The sequence below is a fragment of the Mandrillus leucophaeus genome, unplaced genomic scaffold, assembly GCF_000951045.1.
Source record: "Mandrillus leucophaeus isolate KB7577 unplaced genomic scaffold, Mleu.le_1.0 Scaffold849, whole genome shotgun sequence".
Classification (NCBI taxonomy): domain Eukaryota; kingdom Metazoa; phylum Chordata; class Mammalia; order Primates; family Cercopithecidae; genus Mandrillus; species Mandrillus leucophaeus.
This window is the reverse complement of record NW_012109241.1, coordinates 69583-92921: the sequence shown is the minus strand read 5'-3', so window position 1 is coordinate 92921 and position 23339 is coordinate 69583. Positions and strand designations below refer to the sequence as shown.

General features: G+C 43.3%; 1 protein-coding gene across 1 annotated transcript; it reads left to right on the top strand.

The window, feature by feature from the left end:
• Nucleotides 1-469: 469 nt before the first annotated feature.
• On the top strand, nucleotides 470-22982 carry SLFN5 (schlafen family member 5). Its single transcript, XM_011968569.1, has 5 exons — nucleotides 470-578; nucleotides 15557-16608; nucleotides 18057-18182; nucleotides 21230-21949; nucleotides 22118-22982. Exons 2-5 carry the CDS (start codon nucleotides 15597-15599, stop codon nucleotides 22933-22935), a joined length of 2676 nt encoding a protein of 891 aa, XP_011823959.1. The 5' UTR covers nucleotides 470-578; nucleotides 15557-15596; the 3' UTR covers nucleotides 22936-22982.
• Nucleotides 22983-23339: the final 357 nt, after the last annotated feature.

The window sequence follows — 23339 nt, the reverse complement described above, 5'->3', positions numbered from 1 at the left end:
TTTTCTGCTTTCCCTTCCTTCCAGTGCCCCATCTACCAACGAGTCTCGCCATACCCCTTGCCCTCCTTCCAGCACAGAGCTGGAGCAGCTGACTGTGTAATTCCAGTAGAAATCGAAAGATTTGGAGGCGCTGGCGGAGAAACCTGCGGAGAGCTCTCCAAGCCTGTGGCATCCCAGGAAGACTCCGAGGGGGCTCGGGGAGGTTCTGGAGGAGGTGGGGGTGGATACCCAGGTCTGCTTCCCTGGGTGAAATAAGAACTGAAAATCTAAAAATAAAATAAAATAAAATAGAAAACACAGAGAAGCAACAAAGCGCTTCCCCTCCTCAGTTCTCCCCAGTTCACCCAAAGTTTACCAAGGCTGTTGTCTTTTCAGGAGTGGGCTTCCCGCTCCACGTAACGATGCGATTGGGCTGTCCCTCTGTCTGTCTCCTGCACGATGCCCCGCCCCGGGAGGTGTCACGTAGCTCAGCTGATATAAGCCCGGGACCCCGCGGGCTCATCTTCTCTGCTCTGGACTTGGGAGGCTCCGTTTCCTGCTCCTGGAGGGAGACGCGCTGCAGAGGAGAATCCCGGCGGGTAATGAATCCCCCGCGCTTCTTTGCCCAGGCCTTCCCCAAACCTCCTCCAGTCTGCGCGGGTTCTCCTATGGGGCTGTGGTGAAGGCAAGGTGCGGCGACTGCAGCTCCCCGGGTCTGGGCGCTGCCGGAAGAGCGTCTTTCCCGCTGGGGAGATTTAGTTTGTTGACTCAGGAGCACCTCCAACGACAGCTAGCGGCGGAGGACTCGGGAGCTGGGGAGGCTCGGAACGCGGGGCGAGCTGGGGAGGAGGGAGAGGCGCCGACCTAGCACAGCCTAAATCTTGCCAAACCAAGCCTGGCAACATTTCCCCACGGTTCAGGAGCCGGAAGGACATCCTCCCGAGGATGAAGATAAATGGGTGTGGCCTGGGGGCAAATAGGGCCGATGTCCAGTCTATTACAAGAGGCTTTGTTCCAGAGGCTTGCCTATAAGCTCCTGGCTTGGAACGTCAGTCTTGAAACTGTAACAACGGGGGCAGGCTACTAGGGCAGCCCACGAAGCCTTGTATCCCCCATACATTGACTAACTAGAGCCCCTGTGGGTTCTGTCCGCAGTGGCTGAGACTAAGGTGTGATTCCGTTTCCCTCTTGCATGTGTCCCGGGAGCCAGAGTTGTAGAAGCCCAAATTCAGGCTCAGGCTCAGGAACCAGATGTGCTGTTGATGCCAAACACTGACACACAGGTGCTTGGAGACAGAGGAAGATTTATTCCATTTGGCCAAAGCGAGAAGGCAAGAGGGCAAGACTCTCGAATCCACCCTAACAAAAATAAGTAGCGGGGAGTTTTTATGCGACTAGGAAGGAAGGGAGGGGGACTTTCAGGGAACCTAGGGGGAATGTCTATTTCTTAGTCTCAGATTACACCTTGAACCACTGGACTTCTGGGCGTCAGCAGCTGGTCGCAATGCCCTTAAAGGCATTCATTCCTTCTGCAAAATTTTTTATGACTCTGAGGCAATATCCTCCTGCTTGACAAAGAAACGGTGCATCGAAAGTTTATAATTATATTGCTAGAAAAAGGAATATTGGGCAAAAAGCGGGTAGCTAACGTGCAAACAAGCAAGGGCCTCATCAGAATTTTCATGGTTTCGTCACTAAAAATGTTGGGGTGCTGAAATCTCAAGGGTCTCGGTTGTACCAGAAGGGGATCCTTTGGCACTAATGCAGGCAGGAGGGGATGCTTGAGGGAGGATGGGGGAAACTTTTCAATAGTTTCTCCCCCTCCCCTACCAATAGCGGGTGGGAGGGCGGTGGTTTAGAGCCAAGCCTCTAGGACGTGAGAGCAGTGGCTTGAGTTTGTCTGGTCTTGCCCTGTGAGAAGGGGGCGGAGTCAGTGCCTGCCTTTGTAGGGGAAAAAGAAACCGATTCCTAATCTGTTTGTCTGATGGGAAGTGAGAGTCCCTGTGGCAGGATAACAGACAAGCAATTCAGTGTGATAACATCCTGTGTCAGAAACTTTCATTTAAATGTCACAAGAGGCGGGGCACAGTGGCTTATGCCTGTAATCCCGGCACTTTGGGAGGCCAAGGTGGGCGTATCGCGTGAGGTGGGCAGTTCACTTGAGGTCAGGAGTTCGAGACCAGCCTGGCCAACAGGGTGAAACCCCATCTCTGCAAAAAATAACAAAATTAACTGGGTGTGATGGCACATGCCTGTAATTCCAGCTACTCGGAGCCAGAAGCAGGAGAATTGCTTGAACTCCCCCCACCATAAAAATGTCACAAGACTTAAACTCTTTTGTTTAAGAAAATAAGCAGTTTTATTATTTCTATGTAAGAGGAAGAAGAGGAAAATGCTGTGGTTGACTCCTGGCCTGATTGTAAAAATTCACAGGTGTTTACAGCAGTCCCACTTTAACCACGGGATATGTCCCAAGACCCTAAGTTGATGCCTGAAACCAGATGCCTGAAACCATGGGTAGCACCAAACTGTGTATCTACTATGTTTTTTTCCTATACTTTCACTGTTTCGCTTAAAGAAAGCACTTAAAGAAAGGCTTTTCTTTGGCATGTCTGAATTGCCAGCATCACTACTCTGGAGATTTGAGGCCATTAAATAAAATAAGGGTTACTTGAATATAAGCAATATTAGAGTCGATCTGATAAGTAAGAAGGCTACCAAGTGACTAAGGGCTAGTAGCATATACAGGGTGAGTACACTAGACAAAGAAATGATTCATGTCCCAGGGTGAGAGGCAGTGGATGGAATGAAATTTCATTAGGCTACTCCGAATGAAACTTGAAACTTATGAATCATTTATTTCTGGAATTTTTAATTTAATATTTTTGGACAAGAGCTTATTGTGGTAACTGAAGCATGGAAAGCCAAACCAAAGACAAGGGAGGACTACTCTATACAATTAGAAAATAGAAATCATTTCCAGTATTATTGTCATGGCAAATTGAATCATATGATATACACTCTTTTATGTCTGGCTTCTGTCACTCAGCATCATTGTTTTCAGATTCATCTATGTCGTTGTGGGTACCAATAGTTCTTTCCTTTTTGTTATGGTTGAGTGGTCTTCAATTTTATGGATAATGATTATTGGCTTCTTCATTCATCTGCTGATGGGCATTTGGATTGTTTCCAGTTTATAGCTTTCACAAATAAAAATGTTATGAACATTCATGTACAAGTCTTTGTATGGACATATGCCTATTTTTTTCCTCTTGGGTAAACACTTTAGTGTGGAATGGCTGGGTCAAATGGCAAGCATATGCAGAACTTCTTAAGAAACTGCCAAATTATTTTCCAAAATGGTCATACCCCTTTAGATCCCTACCAGGAGTTTATGAGGATGCCCATTCCTTCACATCTTCACCAACAACTAGTATGGTTCGTCATTTTAGCCATTCTAATAGATGAATAGATGTGTAAAACTGAAGTTTTAATAGGCATTTCCCTAATGACTAATGATGTTGAGCGTAATTCAATGTGCTTATTTGTATCCATATATCTTCTTTGGTAAATTGTCTATTCAAGTCTTTTATTCATTTTTAAATTTGGGTTTTTTAATCATTACTTTTTGAGTGTTCTGTATGTAATCTATGTCCAAGTTCTTTATCAGTTATGTAATTTGCAAATATCTTCTTCCAGTCAGGGGCTTATATTTTCTTTTTTTTCTTAAACTTTTATTTTAAGTTCAGGGGTACTTGTGCCGGACGTGCAGGTTTGTTACATAGGTAAATGTGTTGCCATGGTGGTTTGCTGCACAGATCATCCCATCGCCTAGATATTAAGCCCAGCATTCATTAGCACCATCCTGATGCTCTCGCTCCTTCTATTGCCCCCTCCTCTGATGGGCTGGGGCTTATATTTTCATTCTCTTAATAGTGTCTTTCAGAAAGAGAAGTTCTTAAAGTCCAATATATCATTTAGAAAAAATTTATTGTGCATCTAGGGCGGGTGCAGTGGCTCATGCCTATAAACCCAGCACTGGGAGGCTGAGGCAGGGAGATCACTTGAGGTCAGGAGTTTGAGACCAGCCCGGTCAACATGGTGAAATGCCATCTCTACTAAAATTACAAAATTTACCCAGGTGGGGTGGCGGCGGGCACCTATAATCCCAGCTACTCGAGAGTCTGAGGCAGGAGAATTGCTTGAACCCAAGAGGCGGAGATTCCAGTGACCGAAATAGCGCCACTGTACTCCAGCCTGGGCAGCAGAGGGAGACTCCATCTCAAAAAAAAAAAAAAAATTCTTTTGTTCATCTAACGTCATCTTTAAGAATTGTTTGCCTAACCCAAGGCAAAAATATTTTCTCTTATATTTTTCTCTAGAAATTTTATATAAACTCTGGCCAGGACATATACAAAAATAGAACTCTGACCCACAACTGCTGCAGTAACCAGCCTGGGAAGCCAAACCACAGCTTCTGCAGCAGTTGACTGGTAGTGGTCAGGACCTGGTCAATAACTGACAGCTTCCTTAATTTTTGCTCCAGATTCCAACTTAGGACCAGTCAGAGAAAGCCAAATATGTTCCCCAAACTAATCATACAGGATGTTCATTTCTGATTAGCCTGCTTCCAGCTTCCCTATGACAACACCCTTGAATCATACCATACCTGAGCATTCCCTTTTTGTCACTATCAGTCTTTCTTTCCCCTGCCTGTCTTTGAGGCTCTGATGAATGTGAGTGATGATGGCGACTGACTCCCTCGTTATAGTGAGCTCTGAATAAACAGCCTCTGCTTGTTCTCATCCAGGCAGACTTCATTAATGTCTTTAGTTTCTTTGGAGGTTCCACCAAGATACCATCTGCACTGCCTACTGTGTGGACTCCCATTTTCAAACAGGATGGCTGCTATAGAGGCATCTTGCACTTTGCAGTGAGTGGCTTGTTGAGTTTGCACTGATGTGATAAGTCTGCACTGGCTCTGAATGTCCCTTTGTGTTGAGTTCCTCAGCTACTTATTCTCGTTTGATACCTGGGTTTTGTTATTGGTTTCCATTTATTTGGCGCCCTAGGTGGAATCAGGCCATTCTCTTTCACCTTTTTTGGCTCTCTTTTGTGTGTGTTTGTGTTGTGCTGTTTAACAGTGGTTTGTCTGAAGAAGGAGAATGACAGGGTCGGACACAGTCATAGGTCCTATAAGCCTGTTCAAGCTCGCTTCACAGTCCAGTGAGTTTGTGGTTCTCCCTGAACCCACGTCCATGTGAACAAATTTTATTGTGGAGTCACCAATAAAACCAGCTCAGGTTCTCCTTCCGTCTTGCGTTTTTGTCCTGAGAGCTTCACTTTGGTCCACAGGGAGTGCTCTCTCTGGTTTTCTGCCTATTGGGGGGCAAAGATTGTCTGGTCTGTGTTAGGAGGTGGCCAACTGTAAGGTTGGGGACCTGAGACGCAAAATGCACAAGAATTATACTCCTACTGATGGCCAACAGCTCTCATGGGGTCTTCTAAGTCTGCATACCCTCCTCATCTAGGAGAAACTGTTTCTTCTTTGTACAATACTAACTCATGCACCTACTTTCCTACCTTCCTAATGGCATGACTCCAAGGATGATTTGGGCCTTTACTGGCTACTTTGGGGAACATTTGACTTGAACAAAATTGTTCATTTGACATGCACCTTAGAAAAGCAGGAGTAAGATTTCTCAGGATCAATGAGGCTGCAGTTTTTTTGTTGGTAGGCAGAGGCCTCCAAATGAAATTCTGATCAAAAATTTCTTCATTGAAAGATTCTTTGCCCAAAGCCAATGGGAAATTTGACAAACTTAAGCAACAACGAACTAGACTAATTTCCCTAGTAAATGCTTCTTTTTCTTGTCTTCTAGTTGCCTCCCTGTATCCAGCTCTCTCTCTCTTCCCCCTTGTCCTTCTATTAGGTTGGTGCAAGAGTAATTGCGATTTTTGCCGTTACTTTCAATAATCTCTCTCCTGTACTTCAGTCAACTGCTCACTTCTCTTCCCCTTTTTCAGACCTCCTCCTTTGCCCAATAACTCTCGTAAAACTCCAAAATTCCAGTTGCTTCTGAATATCCATCCCTCTCTTTAAGCCAGGTATGCCGGCATCTGTAGAATTTAAATCTTGGATCCGAGCTGAATTAAGAAACATACTTAAAGTTTGTTTCCCTAAACCCAGACAAGACCAACAAAAATTCATAAAAGAATTTAGAATTCTTCTAGGTACATATGACGTAGGGTTACCTAACCTCTATCAACGTGTACACATGTTGGTCAGAAGCTAAAGTGTTAAATCCTGGAGGGCAAAAGCTAATTGGACAGACTCAGAAAGTGACCCACAGTATCCCTCTTTCCAGTAAACCTGAGGGTTTAAGGAAAAGGATCCAAAAAGTAAAGCAAAGTCTCCTAAAAGCCATACCCCAAACATTTATAATAAAAATCCATCGGACCATGCAAACAAAAAAATAAAGCCATCGGACTTTTTCAGGATAGACTAGGAAATACCTTCCAACACATCAGTTAAAGAAGGTGGTAAAAAGCAGCCCTTTCATCTCATTTTGTCAGTGGAGTTAATTATGAAATTGGAGACTTAATTCTAAAACGGAAATTAGAATGGAAAACAACCCCTTTTTCTGAATTGTAACACCTGGCAGAACATTTTGAAAGAGCTTTAGAACTAAAATGAGACAGGACTTGAAATAAACTTGTGGTTCACTTCCCAATCAACCACCTATTGACAAGGACACTTACAGATATTGTAAACAGAATCAAGACAAATAAAAATCCATCAGTTCAGATCAACGAGGGTGCTCAGAAGAAGGAGAAACTACCCAATAGTCTGCCTTTCCCTAAACACTCAAGATGATTTAACTATAAATACAGGTGGTCAAACTCATCAATTTCTGGATTTCTGGTAAACATGGTGCTACTCTTTCTAAGTTAAACCCTGTCCCTTTTGCTCAATCTCTTCCTCTGAGTAAACATACCACACAGGTGGTAGGTGTTTCAAATAACCTACATATAAGCCACATATTTATTCCATCTCCCAGCCCTCAACTGTAGCCCTTAGTCCTTGACTGAAAAACATTCCTTCCTGCTCTTTGATACCATGCCAAATTTAATAGAGACTTAATTTGCAAATGGAACTGTAATATGTGCTGATGTTTCAGAGACTTCTCTATTCATAATCAAGTTGCACCTGCTCTGAATACACCTTTGCTTTCTCTATTATATTTGATGCCTATTCCAAATAAATATCTTGACACCAAACCTGACAGTGTAAGGGACTAAAAATTCCACTCACATAGGACGAATAATTGGAGCAGCAAAATAATAAGCAGAACTTACTAAATTCAGACAGATCCTGTAAAACGATTACTCAAACTTCCTCAATATCCATTGAAGTGAGAAGCAAAGGAAGGACTCGAAGGCCTTATATGCAAAGGTCCTCTTATATCTCCTAGTAACACTCCTGTCCTGCCAGCAAAGAAACCAAGTAGATGGAGATACTGATTTAAGACTTCAGAACCGTCAGCAAAATTGTCATTTCTTTTTTCCTAGTAGTGCCTAACTCACACACCATCTGTTATCAATTCTACCTGAAGTCACTTGCTTTACTGTAGTAGAAATTTTCTCTACCTTTTTCAGGGCACCTTTAGACAAAGACAGTCAATACTTTCCTGCCTTTGCCTTGGGAAGGACAATGGTATAACTGGACAGTCATGCTCCAGAGATTCATTGAAGCCCCTGTTTTTGTCCAAATGCTCAATCAAGAGTTAAAAGATATAAGTTTTCCCTTGTGATTCAGTTCTGATACAATATAAAAATGATCTCCTACTTTGTTCAGAGAACAAGGAAGCCTATTAAAAGGATTCCATTTATTTGCTCTCACCCTTAGTAGAAAAAGGACATAAAAATTTTAAGGCTAAGTTACAATTTTACCAAAACACAATTCACTATTTGAGGTAAACTTGTCTAAGGAGGGATAAATATTCTCTCTCCTGATAGACTAAAGATTATCCAAAGTTATTGTAAATCCCTCACAGAATGACAGATGAGAGGATTTCTAGGTTTAAGTGGATATTGAAGACAATAGGTGCCAAAGTTTTCTGAAATTGGAGCGCCTCTTCACGGATTGACTGTCTTCAGTGAGGGATTCTCTCCTTTGAAAGTCCAAACATAAAGACCTCATGGAACCTGAAATCAGTTCTTCAACAGCCTCCTTCCCAAAGCACCCCAACTGTAGACAGCCATTTTTTTCTATTTGTGCAAGAGCGATCTGGACACGCCCTTGGGCCTTTAACTTCATGGAAACCATTAAAACCCCGTTATTTACTGTAGCCTCACTCTTGACCTGTTTAAAAGGCTTATTTCTCTTGTTTTAGGTCATTAGCTGTCACTGGAAAACTTGATGATGCTTCTGCCAAACTAGCTCTAGGCTCGCTCCTCGCCTGACTTCATGGTTTCTCATGCAGCACAGACATTCCTTTTTTTTTTTTTTTTGAGACAGAGTCTCACTCTGTCACCCACGCTGGAGTGCAGTGGCATGATCTCGGCTCACTGCAACCTCCACCTCCCAGATTCAAGTGATTCTCCTGCCTCAGCCTCCCGAGTGGCTGGGATTACAGGCATACACCACCACACCCTGCTAATTTTGTAATTTATTTTTAGTAGAAACCGGGTTTCACCATGTTGGCCAGGCTGGTCTCAAACTCCTGACCTCAGGTCATCTGCCCATGAAAAAATCTGGTTGAATCTTTACTCTGATAATCTTTGGTGCTCTCAAAATGGCCACTTGCTGGCACCAAATTATTTACAATGGATATTAGCTAAATTTCTACATGAAATTACTCATTATGATATAGACAAATTGGTCACTGTCTTAAATCAACATCCGTGGGAAAACTAAAAAGACAGCTGAGCTGTGGGGCATGGTGGCTTACACCTGTAATCCCAGCACTTTAAGAGGCTGAGACAGGAGGTTTGCTTGAGGTCATGAGTTTGAGACCAGCCTAGGCAACATTGTAAGACCCTATCTGTATTAAAAATTTAAAAAATTAGCTGTGCATTGTGGCACATTCCTGTAGTCCTAGCTACTTGGGAGGCTAAGGCAGGAGGATAGCCTGAGCCTAGGAGTTCAAGGCTGCAGTGAGCCATGCCTGCACTCCAGCCTGGGTGACAGAGTGAAACCCTGTCTCTAAAAAAACAAAAACCAAAGAGGACAGCTGAGGCTATTTTCAGGTTGTGTGTCACCTGTCAACAACATAATACTGGAAAAATTCTAATGTCACTTTTTGTTTCTCTATATATAGTGTGCCTTTTTCCTCTGGATGCTTTGAAGATTTTTTCTGTATCACTGGTTTTGAATAACTTAATTATGATGTTCCTCAGTATGTTTTTTTTTTCTTTTTCCACATTTCTTGTGCTTAAGGTTTGTGGAACATCTTAGATCTTGATTTTTTTCTAGTGTTCATCAAATTTTCTTCAAAAATATTTTAGTTGTTTCAGACAGGAGAGTAGCCTAGTCCCTAGTACTCTATTCTGACTGGAAGTGGAAGTCTCATGAATGTAGTTTGGAAAATCACAGTTCCTTAGACACAGTAAGGAATGGCCTCGCCCTCTCCCACTTCTCCTGCTTGCCAGGAGCCTCTTGTGTCTCTGGCTTTTTCTTCTGGCATATGTTTCTGTATTTCTAAACAGCATGCTTATTTTCTCCATTCTCCCTCCTACCCCCTCTTATTTTAGATATTGTCTTAGTCCATTTGGGCTGCTGTAAAAAAATACCACGGACTGGGCGGCTTATAAACTACAAAAATTTACTGCCCACAGTTCTGGCGGCTGGGAAGTCCAAGTTGCTGAGAGATTCAGTATCTGGAGAGGGCCCTCATAGATGGTGCCTTCTCACTGGGTCCTCGAATGGTAGGGGGGCATATATGCTCCCTTGGACCTCTTTCACAAGGGCACTAATCTCACTTATGAGGGTACATCCTCGTGACCTAATCAGCTTCCAATGGCCCCACCTCCTAATACCATCACCTTCGGGGTTAGGATTTGAACAATGAACTTTAGGGAGTTACAAACATTCAGACCACAGAAGATATTGTTTGTTTCTGTAAGATGACTGTATATTTCCCTCTCTCTGTCTCCCTTTCTCTCTCTCTCTCTCTCTCTTTCTAATCTTTGGAGACAGGATCTCACTCTATCACCCAGGCTGGAGTGCAGTGGTATGATCTTGGCTCACTGCAGCCTCAATCCACTGGGCTCAGGAGATCCTCCCACCTCAGCTTCCCAAGTAGGCAGGACTACAGGTGCATACCACCATGCTTGGTGTTTTGGTTTTTGAAGAGATGGGGACCCATTATCTTATTATGTTGCCCAGGCTCCTGGCCTCAAGCAATCCTCCCACCTTGGCCTCCCAAAATGGGGGAATTACAGGTGTGAGCCACTGTGCCTGGCCTGAGTATAGCTAACACTTTTTTTTTTTTTTTTTGAGATAGAGTCTCACTCTGTCACCCAGGCTGGAGTGCAGTGGCATAATCTCAGTTCACTGCAATCTCCAGTTCCTGGGCTCAAGTGATTCTCATGCCTCAGCCTCCTGAGTAGCTGGTACTACAGCCGTGTGCCACCATACCTGGCTAATTTTTGTGTTTTTAATAGAGATGGGATGTCACCATGTTGGCCACGCTGGTCTCGAACTCCTAACCTCAGGTGATCCACCCATTTTGTCTTCCCAAAGTGCTGGGATTACAAGCATGAGCCACTGTACCTGGCCAACACTTCTTATCCTATGCCTTCCTTCTCCACATCCTGCCAATACAACTATATCTTGTATCATCATTTTTTATCAGAACAATATTCAGGGCTTATATTATCATGACTAGGACTTTATTTACAACGGTGCCAAATAATGCTTTATGGTTACCTTTTATTTACTATACTACTTTTGTATTTGCCTATCTTTCTAAGTGCCTGTGACCAATTCATCCCCTATTCTCCACCCTTTCAGTTTACTAACTGATTAAGTGATCTGTCAATTACATGGTCTTAGGCGCTGTCCACCGAAGCCTGCTGCTCTGTTGTGTAGTTTTGCCTGGTGATCTGTAGGCCTGCTGTACAGCTGTCATTCCCAGACCTCCCTTCACAAACAGCCAGGGAATTTTTAAACGTCCTTTCCTTGTTGAGTCTCTTGTTTCCTGCATCCAGTTTTTTGAGGGAAGAAATGCAGGGGGCAGGGCAAGGACACTGTCCAGATAGTGTGAAATCTGAAATCTCAGTTCACGGTGCCAACTCTTATGACAGAGGGTTCTGTAATCATGCATGAGTCACTGGTTTTCTTCCTACTTCAGAGAACTTCAAATTTTGCTGGCAATGCCCAGCATCCGTCACTGCAGGCATTCTATTTTGGTGTCATCAACTTCCCTGCTCAAGTTTTCACTGCACTTGGCATTCCTTCTGCATCTATATCGAGGTTTAAAGTTCTGGATTTCAGCTGGGCGTGGTGGCTCACGCCTGTAATCCCAGCTATTTGGGAGGCTGAAGTGGGTGGATCACCTGAAATCAGGAGTTCGAGACAGCCTGGCTAACATGGCAAAACCCTGTCTCTACTAAAAATACAAAAATTAGCTGGGCATGGTGGCTTGCGCCTGTAGTCCCAGCTACTCGGAAGGCTGAGGAAGGAGAATCACTTGAACCCAGGAGGCAGAGGCTGCAGTGAGCCGAGATCGCGCCACTGCACTCCAGCCTGGGCAATAGAGCGAGGCTCTGTCTGAAAAAAGTAAAAATAAATAGATAGATAAATTTCTGGATTTTAAAACACTCACTGTTGTTTTCAATAGTCTATGGGGGTGAAGGAGGGACAGACGTCTTTCTTGGGATTCTTACGTTGGAATCTCCTGTTATTCTTCTAATTAGAAAAAGGATTAATTATGTTAAAAAAAAAAAGACAAATCTTATTGTTAATCGCTCTGCAAACCAACAACACAAAAATATTTAGAGAAAAGTGCTGAAGGAAATGCATTAGAAATGCTAAATCTTTAAATGGTGAATTTATAAGTGTTCTTTTTCTTCAGTTCTGCCTTTAGGTTTCTTTTTGTTGTTTTTTTTTGGACACATGGAGCACATATTACATTTACTGCTGGAAAATATGTAAGTTGGAATAAAAACAATGTAGAAAACACTGAATCTGCTTTTAGAAAACGACTTCTATGGCGTGTGTGTGTGTGTGTGTGTGTGTATGTCTGCGCACGTGTGTGTAGGCGTGGGTATTTTAGCAGAATCTGATCTAATCTGTGTGTCTGTCAGAGTTAGGAGGTAGCGCCCTAGGGCTTTAACTAGAGATGAAAAGGCATACATGGAACAATGGATGGAGTCCTGCAGGGGACCATTGTCTGCCTGAGCAGAAAGCTTGTACTTGTGTAACAATGGCTGGGGAAAAAATGAAAACTCATTTCATTTTGGGATAATTTTATTGTAAAGTATATCACACGTACAACAGAGAATATAACTTTATTGCATAGTTAAAAATAATATTAAAATGAACACACATGTATTCACCCCAATTAAGAAATACATTTCTAGAAACTAAGAAGCTTCCTGTATATTTCTCCCCTATTTCTGTCTCCCTAATTCCATCCTCTTCCTCCCCAACCAGAGGTAGCCACTATTTTGAATGTCATGTCTATTATTTCCTTACTTTTCTTTATGATATTACTACCTATATATGTCTCCCTAAATAATATGCTATTTAGTTTTACCTGTTTTTGAACTTCATATAAATGGAATCATAATAGATGTGTTCTGTGGTTTGTGTATTTTTTATGACATTGTATTCTTAGAGTTCTTTCAAAATAGTGCATATAGGCCAGGCGCAGTGGCTCACACCTGTAATTCCAGCACTTTGGGAGGCCAAGGCAGGCAGATCACTGGAGGTTAGGAGTTCAGGACCAGCCTGGCAAACATGGTGAAACCCATCTCTGCTAAAAATACAAAAATTAGCCGAGCATGGTGGCAGGCACCTGTAGTCCCAGATCCTCGGGAGGCTGAGGCAGGAGAATCGCTTGAACCCAGGAAGCGGAGTTTGCAGTGAGCTGAGATCACGCCACTGCACTCCAACCCAGACAACAAGAGCTAGACTCCGTCTCAAAAAAACAAAACAAAATAGTGAAAGTGAATGTCATTTTCCATACTGAGAATGACCTTATCAACATTTATTTCCAATTTTTTGCTATTTTGAACAGCAATGCTTTGAAAATTCTTGTTCATCTCTCCAGGATATCTGCTTTTTTTTTCTGTTTTAATCTCACAAACACTACCAGGTTGGTTCCTTTAAACCTGTTTCAGAGTATATGAAAATAGGTTAAAACAATTTTCCCAAAGATATAAAGCTGGCAAATACTGGGAGTTTGAACTCAGGTTTTCCTCATTCCACAGCCCAAGCGATTTACTATTACAAGATGCCACCTTCCTTTTAGTGATTGCCTTGTGGCACAGCTGCATGAAATTGTGGATACTGAGGTCAATCAGGTCATAAAAAGCCTCTTTTGATCTGATGTCATGCTTATCAAGCAACCTTCTGAAATCCGGCTTCACATACTTTACACCAGGGGTCCCCAACCCCCCGGCCGTGGACCAGTACCTGTCTGTGTCCTGTTAGGAACCGGGCTGAACAGCAGGAGGTGAGTGTGAGCATTATCGCCTGAGCTTTGCCTCCTGTCATATCAGCGGTGGCATTAGGTTCTCATAGGAGCATGAACCCTATTATGAATTGTGCATGTGAGGGATCTAGGCTGCGTGCTCCTTATGAGAATCTAATGCCTGATGATCTGAGGTAGAACAGTGCCATACTGAAACCATCCCCTCACCAACCCCCAACCCCCGTCCATGAAAAAACTGTCTTCCATGAAACTGATCCTGGGGACCACTGCTCTGCATCTACAGGAAGGAATGAGAAGCTTTGAAATAAACGCCTGAGCTCCCCGATAGTTACATTTCCCACTGAACAGTAATCAAGTAATCACTGTGGCTCAGCTATTTCTATTTTGAGTTTGGGGTACGAAATCACCTTCCCTCAGAAGGGAACTTTGGGGTTCTAAAAAGATTAATTTTGTGATCCTGAAATGTCTAAGACTAGGTCTTGGATACAGTTAATTTCACCAAGGACCTGCCATTCCAGTGGCAATTCTTGGCAGCTGGGGCAGGTGGCTTTTCCTGGTAACACCCCAACAAAAACTTGAGCTCTTTTGCAGGTGGCTTTTCCTGGTAACACCCCAACAAAAACTTGAACTCTTTTGCAGGTGGCTTTTCCTGGTAACACCCCAACAAAAACTTGAGCTCTTTTGCAGGTGGCTTTTCCTGGTAACACCCCAACAAAAACTTGAGCTCTTTTGCCAATGTTTACACTGTGTATTCATGATTTATTATCTACTGGATCTCAGATCCTTTCCTCTCACTGGAGTAAACACTTTTTTTTTTTTTTTGGCAGCAGTGCTTGATGTCTTGTAGAGTTACTCTGGAGCAAGCTGAATAACTGCATCCTGGTGCTGAGATGTTGGGCTCAGTCTTGCCTATGCCCCTTCTCACTGAAAATGCCCCTGCTCACAGAAACACAGCTAGGATGTATATATATATGATTTTTTTTTTTGACAAGATGGAAACCATTTGGATTAGGGGAAGCTAACATCATTGCTATGTATCTGTTCCATAGCAACAAGACAGATTTTTAACTCAATCAGATGTGTCCCCTCCTGATATTAGGCTATAAAATAATCTGAAAATTGCCAAGGTCTCAGGGAGAGGAGAAAGACAAAACATCAAGAAAAACAAAAAATATTAGCACACCCCAGAGATACTTCTGATCACAAAAGCTTTCTCATTGCTTCCCAGTTCCAGTCCACAAATACCAATGTAAAATTTTCTGTTTTCTAAAACTGACCTGTGAGATTCTGCCACTTTGAGAACTTGGCAGAAAGTTACTAAATACACAGCATAAAGATAACCTGTTGATCATTTCTGTGGGGGTGGTGTGCTTCCAGCAGACTCAGTTCCTCAACTTGCCTTACGAGTTTAATTCATGTATAAATCTGACCTCCAGCTATGTGGGAATTGCATTCATCCATTCTCACACTGCTGTTAAAGACGAACCTGAGACTAATTTATAAAGAAAAAGAGCTTTAATGAACTCACAGTTCCACATGGCTGGGGAGGCCTGACAATCACGACGGAAGGTGAAAGCCACGTCTTACGTGGAGGCAGGCAAGAAAGAAATGAAAGCCAAGTGAAAGGGGAGACCCTTTATGAAACCATCAGATCTCGTGAGACTTATTCACTACCACGAGAACAAAATGGGGGAACTGTCCACCATGGCTCAATTATCTCCCACTGGGTTCCTTCTACAACACATGGGAATTATGGGAGTTACAATTCAAGATGAGATTTGGGTGGGAACACAGTCAAATCATATCATGAATAAATGAATGGACCAACCTCAGCAGGATGGCCTTAATCTGTTGATTTTCCTGCCTCTCCTATTCTTGTCCTGTTCTAATGGTTCTATCTTTCTGTTTTTCAGGAGAACATTTCAGAATAGGAATAGGCCAAGTGCTGAGAAGATGAGTCTTAGGATTGATTCGAATACAAACTTTCCGGAGTGTGTTGTAGATGCAGGAAAAGTCATCCTTGGGACTCGGTGGAGGCAGGAGATGGACCCTCGCCTGCGGGAGAAACAGAATGAAATCATCCTGCAAGCAGTATGTGCTCTGCTGAATTCTGGTGGGGGCATAATCAAGGCTGAGATTGAGAACAAAGGCTACAATTATGAAAGCCATGGAGTAGGATTGGATGTGCCTCCAATTTTCAGAAGCCATTTAGATGAGATGCAGCAGGAAAACCACTTTTTGATTTTTGTGAAATCATGGAACACAGAGGCCGGTGTGCCACTTGCTACCTTATGCTCCAATTTGTACCACAGACAGAGAACATCCACTGATGTCATGGATTCTCAGGAAGCTCTGGCATTCCTCAAACGGAGGACTCAGACTCTTACGAATATTAATGTTTCCAATTCATTAAGTCCACAGGCAGCTCAGAGTAGTGTACAATATGAAGGTAACACAAAGGCCTTAGCTGCTGCTTTATTTGATAGAAAGCGGCTTCAGTATCTGGAAAAACTCAACTTCCCTGAGTCCAAACATGTTGAATTTGTAATGTTCTCAACAGACGTGTCGCACTGTGTTAAAGACAGACTTCCGAAGTGTGTTTCTGCGTTTGCAAATACCGAAGGAGGATATGTATTTTTTGGTGTGCACGATGGGACTTGTCAAGTGATCGGATGTGAAAAAGAGAAAATAGACCTTACGAGCTTGAGGGCTTCTATTGATGGCTGTATTAAGAAGCTACCTGTCCATCATTTCTGCACACAAAGGCCTGAGATACAGTATGTCCTTAACTTCCTTGAAGTGCATGATAAGGGGGCCCTTCGTGGATATGTCTGTGCAATCAAGGTGGAGCAATTCTGCTGTGCGGTGTTTGCCAAAGCGCCTAGTTCCTGGCAGGTGAAGGACAACCGTGTGAGACAATTGCCCACAAGAGAATGGACTGCTTGGATGATGGAAGCCGACCCAGGTTAGGGAGCAATATCCAAAATGGTTGTAATGTTTGCTGGCAGCAAGGCAGGGCAGATCAGAGAGGAAAGAGAGACATGGTATTCCTTGGCATCTGGGGAAGGAGATTTACTCTCTGAGTTGCAATTGTCTGACTTATTAATCCCTGTAGATGCAGTTCGTGGTTATTGCCCTTCCTTTTTTCTGCCATCTTAATTAGTCTTCATTCAATAGATGCCCTGGCTAGTAGCCCCATTAAAGGCTGGTGCAGGGGGCTGTTTCACCTAGTTATTTCAATTTTCACATCCTTTCTTATGTACATATTCAAGCCTCTTCTCTTATTTTTCTATTATGAGCTTGCATTTAATTAGTCAGGAAATTTCTTTTTTTCACATGTACAGATGTGTTCCCTTTAATTTACTGCCACTTTCCTCTGACTTTCCCTTCTTTTTTTTTTTTTTAATTATACTTTAAGTTCTAGGGTACATGTGCATAACCTGCAGGTTTGTTACATATGTATACTTGTGCCATGTTGGTGTGCTGCACCCATCACCTCGTCAGCACCCATCAACTCGTCATTTACATGGGGGGAGGGATTCCATTGGGAGTTATACCTGACTTTCCCTTCTTAAATATTCGCCCTTTCTCACTGCCCACTTCCCTTTTTTGGACCAAAACATGACCAAATCATGGCTTTCGCTCTGTTTTCCCATTTTTTCCTTTGGGGAGCCAGTACGTGATAAGCCAGAGGATGGTTGGTGACACGCATCTACTCTGGAAAAGGAAAGCCTGAGATAAAATTAGACAAGAGAAAACCAATAGTAACTTCTTCAAAAGTCCAGAAAAAACAAAGTCCACTTCATAATCTGCTTGGATATTTATATCCATTGGCCTTTGCATCTTCTCATCATTTTTCTTTTAAAAATAGCATTCTGAAAATATAAAAACAGGCTGGGTATGGTGGCTCATGCCTATAATCCCAGCACTTTGGGAGTCTGAGGGGGGCAGATCACCTGAGGTCAGGAGTTCGAGACCAGCCTGGCCAACATGGTGAAACTCCGTCTCTATCAAAAATACAAAAAATTAGCTGGATGTGGTGATGCACGCTTGTAATCCCAGCTACTCAGGAGGATCGCTTGAACCTGAGAGACGGAGGTTGCAGAGAGCTGAGACCATGCCACTGCACTCCAGCCTGGGCAACAGTGTGAGACTGTCTCAAAATATAATTAAATAAATAATAGAAGTATAGTTTCGTTTTGACATAATAAAATTAAAAAGTGTTGCTTCATGCTAGGTTTTTTCCTTCAAAAACCTCAGTAGGCTTTCCTGAGCTGACCCAAGATGTAAAGGCAAGTATCTGTGGGCCGTGGCTTGAGTTGTAAGACTAGGTGAAAGACTTTGCAGCACAGTTCAGCTGTAAGTTGGGGTCTGCCTTTTTGCATATTGAATCCTTGGTTCTTGTTTCCTAAGATCTTTCCAGGTGTCCTGAGATGGTCCTTGCGTTGAGTTTGTCATCTGCCACACCCCGCAGCAAGACCGTGTGCATTCATAAGAATTTGGAACGTCTGAAAGAGCAGCAGAAACGCTACTTTCCAGGTAATTGGCCATCTCTGGTTGCTTTGGAATATGTTGATTGTTCATTCATATAAAAAATTGACTCCTACTTTATATTATATACGGGATCAATTCCAGAGGTTTAAGGACTTAAATATGAAAGCCAAACCTTTAAAACTGTCAGTAGAAAATATATATGAGTAATTATATCACTGGGGTAGGAAAGGATTTCCTAAACCAGACACAAAAGGATCAAACTTAAACAAAAAGATTGATAAATGTTACTACATTAAAATTAAGAGCTGTTCCTCAAAATATACCTTAAAGAAAGTGAAAAGACTGGGCACAGTGGTTCATACCTATAATCCCAGCACTTGGGTGAGGTGTGGAATTGCTTAAGTCCAGGAGTTTGAGACCAGCCTGGACAACATAGCAAGACCCCGTCTCTACAAAGTAGCGGCACTCTACTATGCCAGGCTAATTTTTTAACTTTTGTAGAGATGGAGTCTCCCTGTGTTGCCCAGGTTGGTTTCAAACTCCTGGACTCAAGCAATCCTTCCACCTGAGCTTCCCAAAGTGCTGGGAATACAGGCATGAGCCACTATGCCCAGCCACCAGTCTTTTTTTTTTTTTTTTTTTTTTTTGAGATAAAGTTTCATTCTTGTTGCCCAGGCTGGAGTGCAATGGTGAAACCTTGGCTCACTGTAATCTCCACCTCCCGGGTTCAAGCGGTTCTTCTGCCTCAGCCTCCCAGGTAGCTGGAATTAGAGGTGCATGCCACCACACCCAGCTATTTTTTTTTTTCATTTTTAGTAGAGACGGGGTTTCACCATATTGGCCAGGCTGGTCTTAAACTTCCGACGTCAGGTAATATACCCACCTCAGCCTCCCAAAGTGCTGGGATTACAGGTATGAGCCACAGCACCCAGCCCAGTCATTTTTTTGATGGACTTTTATATGATGTTTAATTTCTTCATTTTTAAACATTGCTACAGTATACATTTTACCATAATATACCTGAGGTGTTCTTTAAGGATAAATTCCAAGTGGTGGCCGGGCACAGTGGCTCAGGCCTGTAATCCCAGCACTTTGGGAGGCCGAGGCAGGTGGATCACAAGGTCAGGAGATCAAGACCATCCTGGCTAACAGAGTGAAACCCCTTCTGTACTAAAAATACAAAAAATTAGCTGGGCATGGTGGTATGCGCCTGTGGTCCCAGCTCCTCAGGAGGTTGAAGAAAGAGAATCTCTTGAACCCGGTAGGCGGAGGTTGCAGTGAGCCGAGATTGTGCCACTGCACTCCAGCCTGGGCAACAGAGCGAGACTCCATTTCAAAAAAGAAAAGAAAAGAAAAGTAAAGAAAAAAATTCCAAATAGTATAATTGCTTGTAAATTTAGATGGATATCGCCAGATTGTAATCCAAAACATATATCCAAATACACTTTCACCAACATGATATTATCATGGCATTTCTCTTCTGGAAGAAGCTTAGAATCATTTTATCCTACCAGAAAGAAAAAGGGAGATGGCCGGGTGAGGTGGCTCACACCTGTAATCCCGGCACTTTAGGAGACCAAGGTGGGAGGATCACTTGAGCCCAGGAGTTTAAGACCAGCCTAGGCAACATGGTGAAACTCTGTCTCTACAAAGAAATACAAAAATTAGCTGGATATGGTGGCATGTACTTGTAGTCCCAGCTACCTGGAAAACTGAGGTGGGAGAATCACCTGAGCTCAGGAAGTAGAGGCTGCAGTGAGCCATGATCATACCATTGCACCCCTGTTTAGGTGACAGAGCAAGACCACGTCCCTCCCCCCGCCAAAAAAGAGTCTCCATGCTGTCCCTTTTTAGTCAAACACTCCCCAAATCCCTAACCTCTGGCATCCGTAAGTGAAACCATACAGTACGTAATCTTGCCAGGTGTTAAGATGGCACTCTAATGCCTTCCTCCCCATCCTCGTTTTCACCTCTTTGCTTCACACTTTGGATGTCAGCAACACAAACTGCTTGGAGTGAGTGACCTGAATGGACTTTGCTTTTTTTTTTTTTTTTGAGACAGGATCTCACTCTGTTGCGCAGGCTGGAGTGCAGTGGTGTGACCTCAGCTCACCGCAATCTCCGCCTCCTGGGTTCAAGTGATTCTCGTGCCTCAGCCCCCCGAGCAGCTGGGATTACAGGCACGCACCACCGTGCCTGGCTAATTTTTGTATTTTTTGTAGAGATGGAGTTTCACCATGTTGGCCAGGCTGGTCTTGAACTCCTGGGCTTAAGTGATCCAACTGTCTCGGCCTCCCAGAGTGCTGGGATCACAGGCATGAGCCACCGCGCCCGGCTTCCTTGCTGTTTTCTTGTTCCTGAGTGTTACTCATGTGCCCTCTTTTGACCATCTCTCTATTCTCCTCTTCAACTCACAAACTCAAAGTCATCCTTTAATAATCAGCTCAGGGCTGGGTGTGGTGGCTCACGCCTGTAATCCCAGCACTTTGGGAGGCCCAGGCAGGCAGATCACCTGAGCCCAGGAGTTTGAGACTAGCCTGGCCAACATGGTGAAACCCCATCTCTACAAAAAATAGAAAAATTAGCTGGGCGTGGTGGTGCACACCGTTGGTCCCAGCTACTCCAGAGGCTGAGGCAGGAGAATCACTTGAACTCAGAAGACAGAGGTTGCAGTGAGCTGAGATCATGCCACTGTACTCTGGCCTGTGTGACAGAGTAAGACTCCATCTCAAAAAAAAAAAAAAAAGAAAAGAAAAGAAAAAAGAGAAAAAAGAATCAGCTCAGGTGTTTCCTTCTTCATACTTTCATATTTTCTTCTTTCCTAAATTGTACCTTTCCTTGGTATTCACATAATACTTTCTGTCCTTCCCTCTGGTTGTATTGACCACTTTGTACCATAATTATTATTGTCTGTTTATACCAGCTAATTAGTGCTCCATCAAAACGAGAATTGTTTATCCTTTTATTACTAATGTATAAGCTATTGTAGATACATGGTAGAGTGCCAGTGTTGATTGAACCTTCTACGTATAATGATGATTACTAGCTTGTCTGAGGCTTTTCTAATTTCTTCCCATTCTTTCCCTGTCTAGTATTTTCAGACAGAGTGGTGTATACTCCAGAAAGCCTCTACAAGGAACTCTTCTCACAACATAAAGGACTCAGAGACTTAATAAATACAGAAATGCGCCCTTTCTCTCAAGGAATATTGATTTTTTCTCAAAGCTGGGCTGTGGACTTAGGTCTGCAAGAGAAGCAGGGAGTCATCTGTGATGCTCTTCTAATTTCCCAGAACAACACCCCTATTCTCTACACCATCTTCAGCAAGTGGGATGCAGGGTGCAAGGGCTATTCTATGGTAGTTGCTTATTCTTTGAAGCAGAAGCTGGTAAACAAAGGCGGCTACACTGGGAGGTTATGCATTACCCCCTTGGTCTGTGTGCTGAATTCTGATAGAAAAGCACAGAGCGTTTACGGTTCATATTTACAAATTTACCCTGAATCCTATAACTTCATGACCCCCCAGCACATGGAAGCCCTGTTACAGTCCCTCGTGATAGTCTTGCTTGGGTTCAAATCCTTCTTAAGTGAAGAGCTGGGCTCTGAGGTTTTGAACCTACTGACAAATAAACAGTATGAGTTGCTTTCAAAGAACCTTCGCAAGACCAAAGAGTTGTTTGTTTATGGCTTACCTGGATCAGGGAAGACCATCTTGGCTCTCAATATCATGGAGAAGATCAAGAATGTGTTTCACTGTCAACCGACTAACATTCTCTACATCTGTGAAAATTACCCCCTGAAGAAGTTGGTGAGGTATGCTGCCTGTCTGTGTTCACTTTCTTTTCTTGAGTGACTGTGGCTGGTGTGGCTTTCAGTTTACTTGCTAAAATTCATATTGCATTTACCGTGCCCAGAGGGGTTTAAGAGTAGAATTGGCTTTGTTTGTTTCATTGGGGGAAAACCTGACTGTGTTTCTTACTGTTTCAGCAAGAAAAACATCTGCCAGCCAGTGACCCGGAAAACCTTCATGAAAAACAACTTTGAACACGTCCAGCACATTGTCATTGATGATGCTCAGAATTTCCGCACTGAAGATGGGGACTGGTATGGGAAAGCAAAGTTCATCACTCAGACAGCAAGGGATGGCCCAGGAGTTCTCTGGATCTTTCTGGACTACTTTCAGACCAATCACTTGAGTTGCAGTGGCCTCCCACCTCTCTCAGCCCAGTATCCAAGAGAAGAGATCACCAGAGTGGTCCGCAGTGCAGATCCAATAGCCAATTACCTACAACAAATAATGCAGGAAGCCAGACAAAATCTTCCACCTAACCTCCCCCCTGAGTCCCTGGAGATGCTCTATGAACCTAAATGGGCTCAAGGTGTCCCAGGCAACTTAGAGATTATTGAAGACTTGAACTTGGAGGAGATACTGGTCTATGTAGCGGATAAATGCCGTTTCCTCTTCCGGAATGGTTATTCTCCGAGGGATATTGCTGTGCTTTTCACCAAAGCAAGTGAAGTGGAAAAATATAAAGACAGGCTTCTAACAGCAATGAGGAAGAGAAAAATGTCTCAGCTCGATGAGGAATGTGATCTGTTACTACAGGTCGGTGACGCATTGGATGTTCTGACCAATCACATTGTGTTGGACAGTGTCTGTCGATTTTCTGGCCTGGAAAGAAATATCGTATTTGGAATCAATCCAGGAGTAACCCAACACGCTGGGGTCTACAATCTTCTGCTCTGTTTGGCTTCTAGGGCAAAAAGACATCTGTATATTCTGAAGGCTTCTGTGTGACAGGAAAACCCAAGCCTAAGAAACAATTAAGTGATTCTCATCTCTAATTAACTGTGAAACCATTTGATCCAAACATGTAGGCACACACTCACTTACTAAGTCACATACTTTTCTAGGTGCTGGGGATTGAGGACGAATCGATGTAAGATTTCTCCTTTAGGGCAGAGACATACCACTGACAAGTACATAGATAGACAAGGAATTTTCCATAGTAATAAGGGATATCAGTAATTAGAGGACCGTGAGACTCAGAGGGGGGTGTGTGTGTGTGTGTGTGTGTGTGTGTGTGTGTATGTGTGCATGTGCGCGCGCACATGTGTGTAGGTAGATGGAGGGAGGGGGTGATTATTTTGGGTGGTCAGGGAAGTGCTCAGTGAGGGAAGAACTTGTCATGAGAATCTCTG